The sequence below is a fragment of the Echinops telfairi genome, unplaced genomic scaffold (genome assembly GCF_000313985.2).
Source record: "Echinops telfairi isolate 266 unplaced genomic scaffold, ASM31398v2 ScPeMD7_7469;HRSCAF=8507_0, whole genome shotgun sequence".
Lineage (NCBI taxonomy): Eukaryota > Metazoa > Chordata > Mammalia > Afrosoricida > Tenrecidae > Echinops > Echinops telfairi.
Genome location: NW_022111372.1, coordinates 40,412,446 through 40,425,886, shown reverse-complemented (window position 1 = coordinate 40,425,886; position 13,441 = coordinate 40,412,446). Strand labels below are relative to the sequence as shown.

The 13,441-nt window shown below is 43.5% G+C and overlaps 1 protein-coding gene across 1 annotated transcript in view; it reads left to right on the top strand.

Annotated features, from left to right (window-relative positions):
• Positions 1-10,234: 10,234 nt before the first annotated feature.
• The window catches only part of SPATC1L (spermatogenesis and centriole associated 1 like), a 30,409-nt gene continuing 27,202 nt past the window's right edge, over positions 10,235-13,441 (top strand). Inside the window, exon 1 of the mRNA XM_004696884.2 lies at positions 10,235-10,436. Within this exon, the coding sequence (XP_004696941.1) occupies positions 10,235-10,436 (202 nt within the window). The remainder of the gene's footprint in view (positions 10,437-13,441) is intronic.

Below are 13,441 nucleotides of genomic sequence, written 5' to 3'. Positions count from 1 at the left end.
AAAGAAAGGTAGAGAAGTCAGATGGGATGGGAAGGGAGTTAGCACAAAATGTCGGAGGGTCTGATTGATTTGCTATTAGTAGACTCCCAAGTTTAGTGCTCAATGACTCCATGTGTACACAAAATTCCAGTTTTCTTTTAAAAAATTGTTCTAACAGTTTTATTGATAGAATTCACATACCATGCAGTTCAGTGGTTTAAATATATTTAAAAAGAGTTGGAAAATCACCCCAATCAATTGTAGAACATTTTTTTCATTCTGTACTCATTAGCTCCTCATGTCCCCCAACCTCTCCTGCCGTAAGCCTAAGAAGTTACTAATGTAGCTACTGTGTTGATTTGCCTGTCCTGGATTTCATCTATAAGGAAAATCATACAGAACCACCATCACCACCAAAATAACACACCTAAAAGCCCCCTCAATCCAAAATAAAGCAGAAAATAATAAAAGCTAAAACATCTTAAATGAGTCCAACGGGCAAATGATGTTAAATTTTAACCTGGTTAAAGTTTCTGCAATAATCTACTTTCCAATGTACTGGGAGCAAGGCTAGTCACATCCCTGACCAGTGGTCAGAAGGGATTCACCAGAAGCTTAGTCCACCTGGGGACTCTGCAATTGGATTTTGAGCTTTCACTTTCTTACATAGTCTGCAAACCAGAGGCTCAGAACTTAAGGCGCTAGTACAATTCCTTCCTCTGGTCTTGGATTTTATTATTTACAATCCTTGGATCACACTGACTGGTGTGCTTCTTCTGTGTGGACTTACTGACACCTTCACTTTCAGTGGTTCTCACCCTCCTTATGCTGCCACCCTTGAATACAGTTCCGCATGTTGTGGTGACCCCTCAACCATAAAAGTATTTTCGTTGCTACTACATGACTGTCATTTTGCTGCTGTTATGAATCCGACAACCCCTGTGAAAGGGTTGTTTGGCTCCCAAAGGGGTTGCGACCCACAAGTTGAGAACCACTGGCTTAGATGGTTGCTCTATTTTTAAAACCCCAGATGCTAATCTTTCTGCTAGCCAGGCACCATCTGATTTTACCACACCTTGCTATACCACCCAAAGGATTTTTAAGACTTGGAAGTACATTACCACGCCTGTTTTCTCCAGCATCTCTGGATGGGTTTGAGCCATCAACATTTGGACTAGTAGTGAGTGTTTAATCCTTTGCACTACCCAGGAACTCTTGGCATTGTAGGTAAATAAAGATAGGATGACAGCTGTCTTTTCATCAGTGAAACATCAAAGGGTTAAAAACTAGAAGAGACCGATCAATTTGAAATTCCATATCTAGAGAAAATACTTTAAAAAAGTTAAGATATGATAGATTTTGAAACAAGGGTTGAAAGAATTTTCCAGTAGGCCTGCTCTACTGGAAATGTTAAGAGAAATGCAGGTTGAAGGACAATTGTACCAGATGAAAACTCTGGTCTTTACCAAAGGATGACAAGGACCAGAAACGGCACCACTAAATATAGAAGACTTCTCACTCTTGAAATGTATTCAATATGTAATTGGTTTTAAAAGCAAAAGGTTACCACATGGAACAACTCATGAACAGAGAGGTCTACAGGTCCAGCCCCAATCAAACTGACCCCCCCACCCCCCATTAGAAGTATGTACTTCCGAGGACAACACTAACCCTACACGTTGGGGAGAGCAAGCACTAACAAAACAAAAGAAGTAGAGCTAATACGCTAGGAAAGAGACAGCAGAATCAGAAAGAACACAGGAAAAAGAAGAACAGAGCAAACAAAACAAAGGAGATCATATATTTAATTACAACCAGCCAAGTAAATAAATGTTACAAACTATAAACGATCTAAGACCGCCAATGAAAAGGTAACTCCAATGATACATTGTCCACAAGAAACGTTAAGGATAAAGACACGCCGTTAGGAGTCATGGAGGTGGTTCTGACTTGGGGACCCGACACAGACTAGAATGAAGCACTGCCTGCTCCTGGACCATCCTCACAATTGTTAGGTTAGGACTTCTGCTGGAGCCACCACGCCAGTCCTTTTTTGGTGGACCCTCTATCAAACATGATGTCCTAGTCCTGTGACTGATACGTGAGGTGAACTCTTGCCATCTCGCTTGTAAGCAGCTTTTGGGCTGTACTTCCAAGACAGATTTCTTTGTTCTTTTAAGATGCCTTGCTGACACCATAATTCAAGGGCATGACTTCTTCTCTGGCTTCCCTTATTCATTGTCCCGCTTCTGCGTACATTCGAGGCAATGGAAAATGCCATGACTTGACTCTGGTGTACCTTAGTCCTCAGGGGACATCTTGGCTCTTTTCACATTTTATTTTATTTTATTTATTTTTTAAAACATTTTATTAGGGGCTCATACAACTCTTATCACAATCCATACACACATCAATTGTGTAAAGTGCATTTCTCAAAACATTTTCTCTCCACTTAAACCCCCGACATTAGGTCCTCATTTTTCCACTCCCAACCCCACTCCCCCATCCCTCATGAGCCCTTGATAGTTTATAAATTGTTATTTTGTCATATCTTGCCCTGTCCGACATCTCCCCTCACCCCCTTTTCTGTTGTCCGTCCCCCAGGGAGGAGGTCACATATAGTCCCTTGTAATCGGTTCCCTCTTTCCTACCCACTCTCCCTCCACCCTCCCTGTTTCGCCACTAACACCACTGGTCCTGTAGGGCTCATCCGCCCTGGATTCCCTGTATTTTCAGTTCCTATCTGTACCAGTGTACATCCTCTGGTCTAGCCAAACTTGCAAGGTCGAATTCTAGTCATGGTAGTGGGAGCGGGGAGGAAACATTTAGGAACTAGAGGAAAGTTGTATTTCTCATCGTTATATCACATCCTGACTGGCTCGTCTCCTCCCCGAGTCTTTTCACATTTTAAAGTGGTCTCTTGTGGCAGACGTGCCAGTGCAATGTAGCATTTGATGTTTTTGGCCGCTGCTTCCATGAGCATTGATGATGAATCCCCATAAGATGAAAGCCTCGGCACTGCGGACCACGTCTCTGTTTGTCGTGATGTTGTCTTTTGGTCCAGGTGTGAGGGTTTCTGCTGTCTTTCCATGGAGTTGCAATCGCACCTGAAAGCTGTGGCCTGATTTTCATTAGAAAGTACTGCAAGTCCTCCTTGCTTGCAGTAAACAAGGTTGTGCCATTTTGCATATTGCTGTTTGTTAAGAAATCTTCCAATCCTCAGGTGTGTTCTTCTTCAGATAGTCCAGCTTCTTGTCTTATTTGCTCAGCATGTAGATTGAGCAAGTATGGTGACACACACCGTTCCTGATCTTAAAGCTGGAAATAGTCCCTTGTTTTGTTCCAATGACTACCTGTTGGTCCACGTACAGGTTTTTCATGAACACAAGGAACTGTTCTGGAATTCCCATTTCTTCGCAATATGATCATTGTCTGTGCCACACAGCCGACTGCTTTGGCACAGTGAATAAAACACAAGTAAGCACCTTTTCAGCCAAGATCCATCTGATGTCACCCTTGATAGCCCTATTGTACGTCCCCTTCGGAATCGGCTTGGACATTCTTGCAGATATACTGTTGCAGTCGATTCTGAATTGTTTTTAGCAAATTTTTTACTTGCATGTGATACTAATGATATCGTTCAATCATTTCCACCTTCTGTTAGTAACAAATAAGGGTCTTTTCTTGGGAATGGGCACAAATATGGATCTTTTTCCGTCATTTGAATAGGTGGCTGTCTTCCAAATATCTTGGTGTAAACTAGTGAGTACTCCCAGTGCAGCAACAGCATGTTGAAACATTTCAATTGGTATTTTGTCAACTCCTGGGACTTAGTTTTTCCTAAAGCTCCCGATGTAGCATGGACTTCCTCCTTCAGTATCATTGATTCTTGTTCATATGATACCTCTGGAAATGGTTGAATGTACACTAATTCTTTTTGGTACAGCAACTCTCCTTCCATCTTCTTTTGGTGCTTCCTGTATTGTTCAGTTATTTGCCCGTAGAATCCTTCGTATTACAACTCGAGACTTGATTTTTTTTTTTTCTTTCTTCATTTGTTTCAGCTTGAGCTATCCTTAGCATGTTTTTCCTTTTTGGCTTTCTAACTTCAGGTCTTTGCACATTTCATTGTAATTGTCTTGAACTACTTTTGAACTTTTCTTTTACTTCATCATTTCTTTCATTCCCTTTAGCTTCTCTATGTACAAGAGCAAGATCTAGAGTCTCTTCTGACACCCACTTCGGTCTTTTCTTTCTTGTCACTTTTAATGACCTTTTTGCTTTCTTCATGTGTGATGATCTTAATGTCATTCCACAACTCGTCGGATCTTCTGTTATTCGTGTTCAATGCATCAAGTCTGTTCTTGAGATGGTCAGGCGAGACACACTCAAGGTTGTATTTTGGCTCTCACAGACTCGTTTTAATTTTCTTTAGCTTCAACCTGACATTGCATGGGAGCAATTCATAATATGTTCCACATTTGACCCTGGGCCTTGCTTTGGGTGATCCCATTGAGCCTCTCCATCATATCTTCCCATAGATATCATCAGCTTGATTTCTGTATATACCATCTGGCAAAGTCTATATGTTGCTATTTATGTTGTTGAAAAGGGCATTTGCAATGAAAAAAATGATTGGTGTTGCAAAATTCTGCCATGTGCTTTCCTGCCTCATATCTATCACCAAGGCCGTATTTTCCATAGACTGTTCCTTTCTCTGTTTCCAACGTTCTCATTCTGATCCCCAATTATTGTCTTGGTTGCATGTCTGATCAATTTCAGACCGAATAAGTAGGTATAATTCTTCAATTTCTTCATCACTTACTCATTTTAGTAGTTGATGCTTAAATTTGAATAATATTTATGTTAACTGGATTTGTTGGGAGGTGTGTAGATAATTATCAGCACTTTCCTTCAAGATGGATCCTGAAGTGTTATTTTCGATGACAAATGTGACACCTTTCCTCTTGAATTAGCCATTTTCTGGCCTAGTAAGCCTATGATTGTCTGATTTAAAATGGCCAAAGCCAAACTATTTCAGCTCACTCATGCCTAATGTCTAAGATATAGATCTTTATTCATCCCATTTTATTCTTTACAAATTCCAATTTTTATGCTTCCTACCTTCCATGTTCCAGTTATGAATGGATGGCTGCCGCAGGCTCTTCTCACTTTGAGTCATGTTGCATCAGCAAGTGAAAGTCGTGAAGCTTTGCTTCGGCCAAGTCCTGAAGGCCGACTCTGCTTTGAGAAGGCTTCCTCCGTCGTGTGTCAGGGCCTTCCGATCTGGAGGGCTCGTCTTCTGGCTCTGTATCTGACAAGGTTCTGCTGCTATTTACACGAGCCTTTAAAAATAGCTTTACTGACACATAATTCACATCTCATACCATTTAATAGTTCAATCATATTCAGAAGAGTTGTGCAGTCATCCCCACAATCAACTTCAGAACATGTTATTCTTTCTCGTACTCACTGTTACTCATATTCACTGCTGTTACTCACTGCTGTTAGCTCACTGTTCTTACTCACTGTTCTTTCTTGTACTCACTGTTGTTAGCTCCCCATTTGTCCCCAATCTTCCCTGTCATACCTCTAGCTAATTATTAATTCAATTTACTTATTCTGGATTTCATATACAGAAAAATCACACAAAACATAAACAGGAAGCAAACAAAAGAACAACAAAAACCAACAACGACAAAGGGAAAAACTTCAATAGAAAAGCAAGCAGAAGATATTAAAACGAAGACAACTTTAAAATGAATCAAAAGGAGGATCAAATGATGAGGTGTTACATTTTAACCCTCCCTACACTTGCCATATCCAACTTTACAGTGCTCTCTGTCTGATGGCAAGGCTAGTCATGGGCTATTCAGAGTCTAATCCCTCAGAAGTGACTAGCCTACTTCTTCTTCCAAGTCTGTTTTTCGTCTGGAAGCTCTGCTGAAGCCTGTTCACCTTGGGGGACCCTGCTGGTATCTGGTATTTGAAATATCAATGGCATAACTTTTGGCATCGTAGCAACATGCAAGCCATCACAACAGACAAACAGACAGGCATGCTACAAACAAAAATGTATAGAAACATATGCCACCAGGAATCCAATGATGTGAAAGCAGAGGCCGTACTACTTGTTGATAAGCACCATCAGGTCCGCTCTCACTCCTGCTTCATAGAGAGTTTTTAACAGACAGAAACGTTGCCTGGTCCCGCACCACCCTCACAACCCCAGTGATGCTGAGCCCACTCCTGCAGTCTTGGCCAGTCCATCCCACTTGGGGCTTCCCTCTTTATCTCTGACCTCTACCAAGCACTCTGTTCTTCTCCAGTGGTAGGACCCTTCTGATAACATGTCCACAGCACCAGTTTCACCAGACGTGTTTCTAAGGTGCGTTCTGGCTGCGCTTCTCCAAGGGTGTTTGTTCTGGAAGGCCATCGTGCCGTCAGCGTGCTTTTCCCTTTTTGGACCAGCACCACAATGTATGTGTCAATCCTTTGGTCTTCCTTTTCACTGTCAGCGTTCACATACTACAAGCTGATCAACGGAGACAGTACACAGAGACAGAGGGATAAAGGACCATGCGTGGCACTCTGCGGGGGAATACGGCTGCAAGACAAGGCATGCCAAGGAGACCCATGAGTCACCAGAAGTTAGAAGAGAGGTGTGGAATACTTTTTACCTCCAAGCTCACAGAAGGAACCAACAGGGCTGATATCCTGACTTGGACTTTTAGCTTCCAGAATTGTAAGGCAAACATTTCTGTTTTTTATAAGCTAACTAGTTTGTGGTATTTTACAAAAGCCCTAGGAAACTAAATCGCTGCCAGAACTGAAGCGGGAACGAAACAACCACAACAAGAGTAAGCTCCATCAGGAACCGATGACATGTGGATGTACATGTGACCTCCTCCCTGGGGACAGACAGCAGAGAAGTGGGTGAGGGGAGACGGCGGACAGGGCAAGATATGACAAAATAATAATTTATAACTTATCAAGGGTTCATGAGGGAGGGGGGAGCGGGGAGGGAGGGGAAATGAGGACCTAATTTCAGGGGCTTAAGTGGAGAGAAAATGTTTTGAGAATGATGAGGGCAATGAATGTACAAATGTGCTTTACACAATTGATGTATGTACGGATTGTGATAAGAGTTGTATGAGTCCCTAATAAAATGATTTTAAAAAAAAGAGTAAGCAACATCAGTAAGGATGTAGCTTTGAACTAAATTGCTGCCTTTACTAGACTGGCATTTATAGAGTTCTCTACCCGCCAAATGGTAAAGTATGGCGGTAGGGGGAGGACTTAAAGTTTTTGTGGAAAAAAGAATGAAAAGATAATGGATTTTTTTCCCATGAACTGTTTGAAATTCTCTTGTACACATCCGTTTGAAGTGCACGTGGGATATTCACTAAGGCCATATGGCCTTAAGGCATCATGGATAAGTCTTAAGACATTTAAAAGGACTAGAGTGATTGTGATGAGGTATCTATAATTCTTCTAAAAAGTGATTTAACTATGGAAGTGTATGATCTGTGATTTTTATATTAAGAAAACAACTTTAAAAAAAAGATGGTTACCCTGGGTGGAGGAAGAGTTGTTGCCTAGGGAGATTGGTTCAGGTTAATGGTGGTGGAATAATTTGGAAAAGGAAATCAATAATGGTTGCACAACATGAGGAGTATAATCAATGGCACTGAATTACACATGTAGAAGTTGTTGAAAAGAGGAATGTTTTATTGTGTATGATTTTGTCACAATTAAAAAAATACAAAATAAAAAGTCATGAAATCATTATATATAAAAAAGAAATGTAAAAGGATTGAAAAATACAGAATGCATTCTTTGACTACAGTTGAACTAAATTAGAAATCAATAACAAAAAGATTTGGAATTTTTATCAAAGGAAATTAGCACACTTCTAAATAACCCATGATCAAAAAAGAAAACACAAGGAATTAAAAAAAATATTTCAAGCTGAATGAAATGAAAATATGACATCAAAATTTGTGGGATATAACTAAAGCACTTAAATGTTAGCAGGGTTAAATGTTAAGACTATAAATAAGAAAGGTTTAAAAAATCAATGTTCTAAGCTTCCACCGTAAGAAACTTATAACCAAAATAAGTAGAGGAAATAGAACAAATAAAACCAGAAATTATCCTTAAGCATTGTGAAGTTAATCTTTGAAAAAATCCATCTAATTTGATCAAGTTAAAGAAAAAAAGAGGGGGAGGGAGAGAAATACAAAGGCCTCATCAAGAGTGAAAAGGGTTCATCACTCAGCTCCCACGAACATAAAAGAATAAGAAGAACAAGTAGTTCTTCAGACATGCTCTGCTCGATGCTTGTCCTCATGCAGAGATCACTGAAGATCTGGGTGTGTAGCAACATGAGCAATCCATGCTCATGGAAGCAGCCGTCAAGAGACTGAAAGACGTGTTGTACTAGGTAAATCTGCTACACAAGACCGCTTTAGAACCAGGATGTGGCTTGGAGGACCACAGTGTGCCTGACGCAACCCACGCTTCAAATACCGGCGAAAGTGGGGCCTCGAATCAGGAAGACTGAAGAAGAATCGGCGCATTCGAATGTGCGGCTGGAGAAGAGCCTGGCGGTGCCATGGACTGCTAAAAAGACAAGCTGACTGTCTTGGGAGAAGTCTGGTCAGAGTGCTCCTTAGAGGCAAGGATGGCAAGACTTTGTCTCATATACTTTGGACATATTGTCAGGAGAGCTCAGTCCTCGGAGAAGGACATTCTGTTTGGTAAAGTGGGGATGGGGTGGTAGAGTGGCGACATAGAGGAAGGCCCTCGAGGAGAGGCATTGGACACTGTGGCTACAGCAATGGGCCCAGGCCCAGGAACAATTGTAAGGATAGAACAGGACTGTGTAGTGTTTCCTTCTGTTGTGCATTGGGTCGCTATGGGTGGGAACGGAATAGATGGCATCTAACAACAACAGCAGCAGCAGCAGCAGAGTGTGGGGAAGAAACCAAATAGTGTCCAACTATCACAAAGAAAAGTGTTTGGGGTCTTTAAAGGCTTGTTTTCAAACAAGCTGTCATCTAAGTGAGGCGTCAATTAAGGAAGAAGCATAACAGCCAGCGTGATCCCAGGATTATAAATAAAAAAAATCCAAATCTGAAGGAGGGAATGGTATCAGAGCTTAAATTGTGAACATCTGATTTGCAGAAGGCTGTGGATGACAGCAGAATTCCAAAACGCATCTGCAGGGGCTCCACGTGGATTACGTCTCCGGTGAATCTCCTCTGACTGTACCCAGGGATGTGAATCACTTTCCTACCGTACGGAGAGCATTGCCAAGTCCATGATGGCAGATGTGGTTAGGTCGAACGGAATACTCTGTCATTCGCTCATCCCTTGCACTAAAGTTGTTTCAGTTTTTAATATTTTCTGCTTTCTCTTTGAGATTTTTCTATGTTTTGTCTACTCATTGTTGCTGGTTCTTTTGGTCTGTTTTGTTTGCCTTATAAAATCTTCTATATATGAAATCCAGAATAGGTAGATCTATAAAGACAGTAACTAGATAGGGGCATGACAGGGGAGAATGGGGGGACGTGGGGAGCTAACAACAATGAGTATAAGAAGAAAACTGAAATTAATTGGTGATGATGATCACACAAATATCCTTAATAAGATTGAGTGATTAAATTGCATGATATGTGAAATATATGCCAATAAAACTATTAAACAAGAATAATAAGGGAATAGCTTGAACCACCTAATGCCTGTATTCCAAAACTTATGCAAAATGAAAACAATTCTTTGAAAACCACAATTGTTATAAAATGGATGTGAGAAGACACAGAACATTGGAGTGGCCTTATATCTATTTTAGAAATTGAATAAGAAATTTAGAAAAAAAAAAAAAAAAAAAAGAAATTTAGAAGTTCTCTAAAAGGAAACTCCGGGCCCAATGGCTTCTTGAGCGAAATCTAACAGTTAAGAAAGTGCTGGGGTGGGTACTGGACTGCTAGTCTCTTTTCCAGGGTGTTCATGAGCTGGCTCTCCTGGGCGTGCAAGTCAGGACTTGTCTGCAGGTGACTGAACACAGGCTGGGCAGCAGAAAGTGCTGGTAGGCGGCAGCCGCCTCTTTAAGGGTGGCGACATCACAAGGCTGTGGAAGGCCGTGGCCATCCTGGAACTCCGTGGACTTGGCTGTTGTGGGGTGTCCATGGTAGAATCTCCACCTCTATGGGGACGCTGGCCCATATGTGACGCGGAGGCATAAGCGGCCATGGCCGAGGGCAATGAGCTGATGAACAGGCTCATGAGTGAGAATGCCGACCTCAAGAAGCAGGTGCGCCTCCTGAAGGAGAACCAGATGCTGAAGCGGCTGCTCAGTGAGAGCTGCCAGGAGAGCAGTGGCCACGTAGCCCGTGAACTCCTTGTCCCAAGAGCTCCCAGCTACCCTGAGGCATGTTCCCCAGGGGGTGGAGGTAAGACCGTGTGGGGTGCTAGGAGGCAGCTCTGCTCTCCAATCTGACCATTGAACCTGCCCTTGGTGATGGATGAGAGGCCAGTCAACACTGGATGGGTTTCCAATGACTTACCCAGGACGTCCGGGCCCTCACACTGGCCCATTGGATTGGGCTTGACTGGCCTCAGCTTGATGGGGTGGTGAGTTTGGCTGTACTCTCCCTTCTCCTCCAGGTGTAGGGGTCAGCCTGGCAAATGACATACGGTCCAGCCCACAAGCTCTGGGAGCTCCTGCTTCCATCTTGCCAAGGTGCCACCCAAGGTCAATGACAAAAGGTCAGAGGATACTTCCTGGAAGTGGGTGAAAGGAGAGTGACCTGGTTTACCAGGTGGTTAGGATTAACTCAGTATTTTAGACTCTCTATAGAGAAGCCCTTTGCTTTCTTTTTATGATTTTGTGATTAGTAATTCCCTGTGCACATGGGAAGCAAGGTTTGCGCTATGGTTGATGGCACAGAACCTCGGCATTTGAGTGACTCAGATGGTGACCAGTGGATGGAATCCCTCTCCAGTATTTCCTGAGTTCTGCTCCCTCCACACTACTCCACCAGGAGGGGACCCGAGGAACACTTTCCAGCCTGCCCAGCTTGTAGTGGAGGCACAAGCGGCCTTGTGAGCCCTGTCGTCTTGCAGGAGCCCCTGTCCCTGACATTGATTCATTGCTGTGTGGCCTGCAGCTACAGGCAGTAGCATGTAGGGGCTCACCACCACATGACACCTGGTGGCACAGGTGTGGTCATGTCCACTTCTCAACCAACATGAAACCCGCACAGTGGGGCCTCGAGACACCCCCTTCCTTTGTTCTCTTTCCCCAAGTCCCCACTGAGACCCCAACTTGGGGAGACGTGGCTTCAAGCAGCAGGGGGCCAGCTCAGCTTCATTTGAGTAGGGCGACCCACCCCAACCTCTGCTGCTTCAGTAGGCAGCACTGGCGGATGCCAGTAGGTCATTACAAGCCCAGACCAGAAAGCATTAAGACGACAAACATCGGTCCACAGCAGCTTCGCTCCTCAGCCTGCAGCCAAGTTTCTCTCCAATCCTCAGCTTCTCGGTCAGGTGGTGTCTTGGCCTCTGATCCCTGGGCTAGGAACTCTGCCCACTGCTGTGTCTCAGAGTCATGTCGTCTCCGTACTGCTCTTTGGTTCTTTCCACGGCCTCCTTGCCTCGGCTTCTGATGCCTCTGGCCCAAGCCTCCAACGCTTCAGACGGCAGACAGAGATCTCCAGCCTTCTGCTCTGATGGCCGTTCTTCTAATGGTCCTAGGGTTCTGGCTGAGCCCGCCCATCCTTACAGCCAGCGGGGCGGTAACTGAAACCGACCATTCTCTTCTGCTGGTGTCACACCGCTCTAGGCGTCTGCTTTCCGTCGCTGGGTTGTCCCGGAGGTGGACAGCTTTGCTTCGGTGTTGGTTCTCCTGGGATCGCCAGGGCATGCCTGTCTTTGGGCCGCCTCCCAGGCCCACGGTCTTGCTGCTTCAGTCCTGATGCCTGTGGATTGGGTTTCGCTTTGGATTTCTGGGTTTTGTTGCCATGTGAGGCTGGGTTAGGGTTTTCTTTCTAGGGGGCCACCTTTGTTGGGTTTGATATATAAAAATTGCGATAAATGTGTAACTCTAATTGAACATCTTCAAGTTTTTTCAGTGTTTCAACTTCTTGAATAAGTGTAGGGATTATGAGCTGTTAATGAACTCCGAAGAACGCACTCACAACACATTCAAGCTGGTAAACTTTGGGGAAATAACGATTTTACAATATAGATTTTTCTCCTTTTCCTATTGATTTCTTTAGATTTTGTTTCCTGTGGAGCCATTTAACAAAGAATTTCCCCTATAGAGCTAGCCTCTTCTTGAAATTAAGAAATTTATGGGTATATAGTTTCACATAGCATTCTTTTGTTATTTGAGAATTATTTTCCGTACATGGTTTTCTCATTTTATGTTTCTGCCCCCCCCCTTTTTTAGCATAGCTTTTCCACAGTTTTGTCCATCTTGGAAGACTTTCCAGAGAACTATTTTCTAGCTAATTTTCTTTGGCTATCTTATTAAAACTTTTTATTACCAACTAAGTGGACTGCACTCCCTTACCCCCCAGAAGAATTCACTTCAGAGGACAGCACTGAAACTACAGCTCAGAGAGAGGGACTTGTCTGATCAGAGCACTCAAGAGCCAATGAGGGGGGAGGGAAGAAAGAGTGAAGCACATCCTGGCTCACCAAGCCCTGAGGACAATATTTCTGCTCAGAGCAGCCAATGCACAGAGAGGACCATAGGGCTGGCCCCACCACGAGACACAACATTCCTCTGATCCATAGCACTATGGGGGGACAACACTAGAGACACACAGTGGGAATTGTGCCTGAGCCCACCACGCCAAAGTCAGACACTGGGGATGTGCAACAGAGCCCCAAGGGGAGCAGAGCAACGAAGTCCCCAGGGAATACCAAAAATAGACTCTGGGACCAGGGCATGGCATCCCATCAGATTCGACTGGAAAACACTCATAAAGGACAACAAATAGACCGTGGACTACTTATAGGGTTCGTTTTGTTGTTGTTGTTGTTGTTGTAGCTATTATTTTATTTTCCATTGTTGCTTCGCTGTGCCCGGTCTTGTGTTGGTGCATATTGTTGGTGCTGCATGTCTATATGGAAGGGATTGACAGGATAAACAAGCTAGAAGAGAGAACAACAGGATGACAGTTCCAGGGGGACATGGGAGAGGGGGAGGCGGGAGAAAGGGAGTGGGTGTTAACAAACCCAGGGACAAGGGAACAACAAGTGACTGAAAATCAATGGCGAGGAGGGTGTAGGAGGTCTGGCAGGGCTGGATCAAGGACAATGTAGCCGAGAGGATGTCCTGAAACCCAAATGAAGGATGAATATGATAGAGGGACAAGAGGAAAGTAAAAAGAAATAGAGGAAAGAACTAGGAGGCAAAGGGCATTTATAGAGATCTAAATACAGGCAT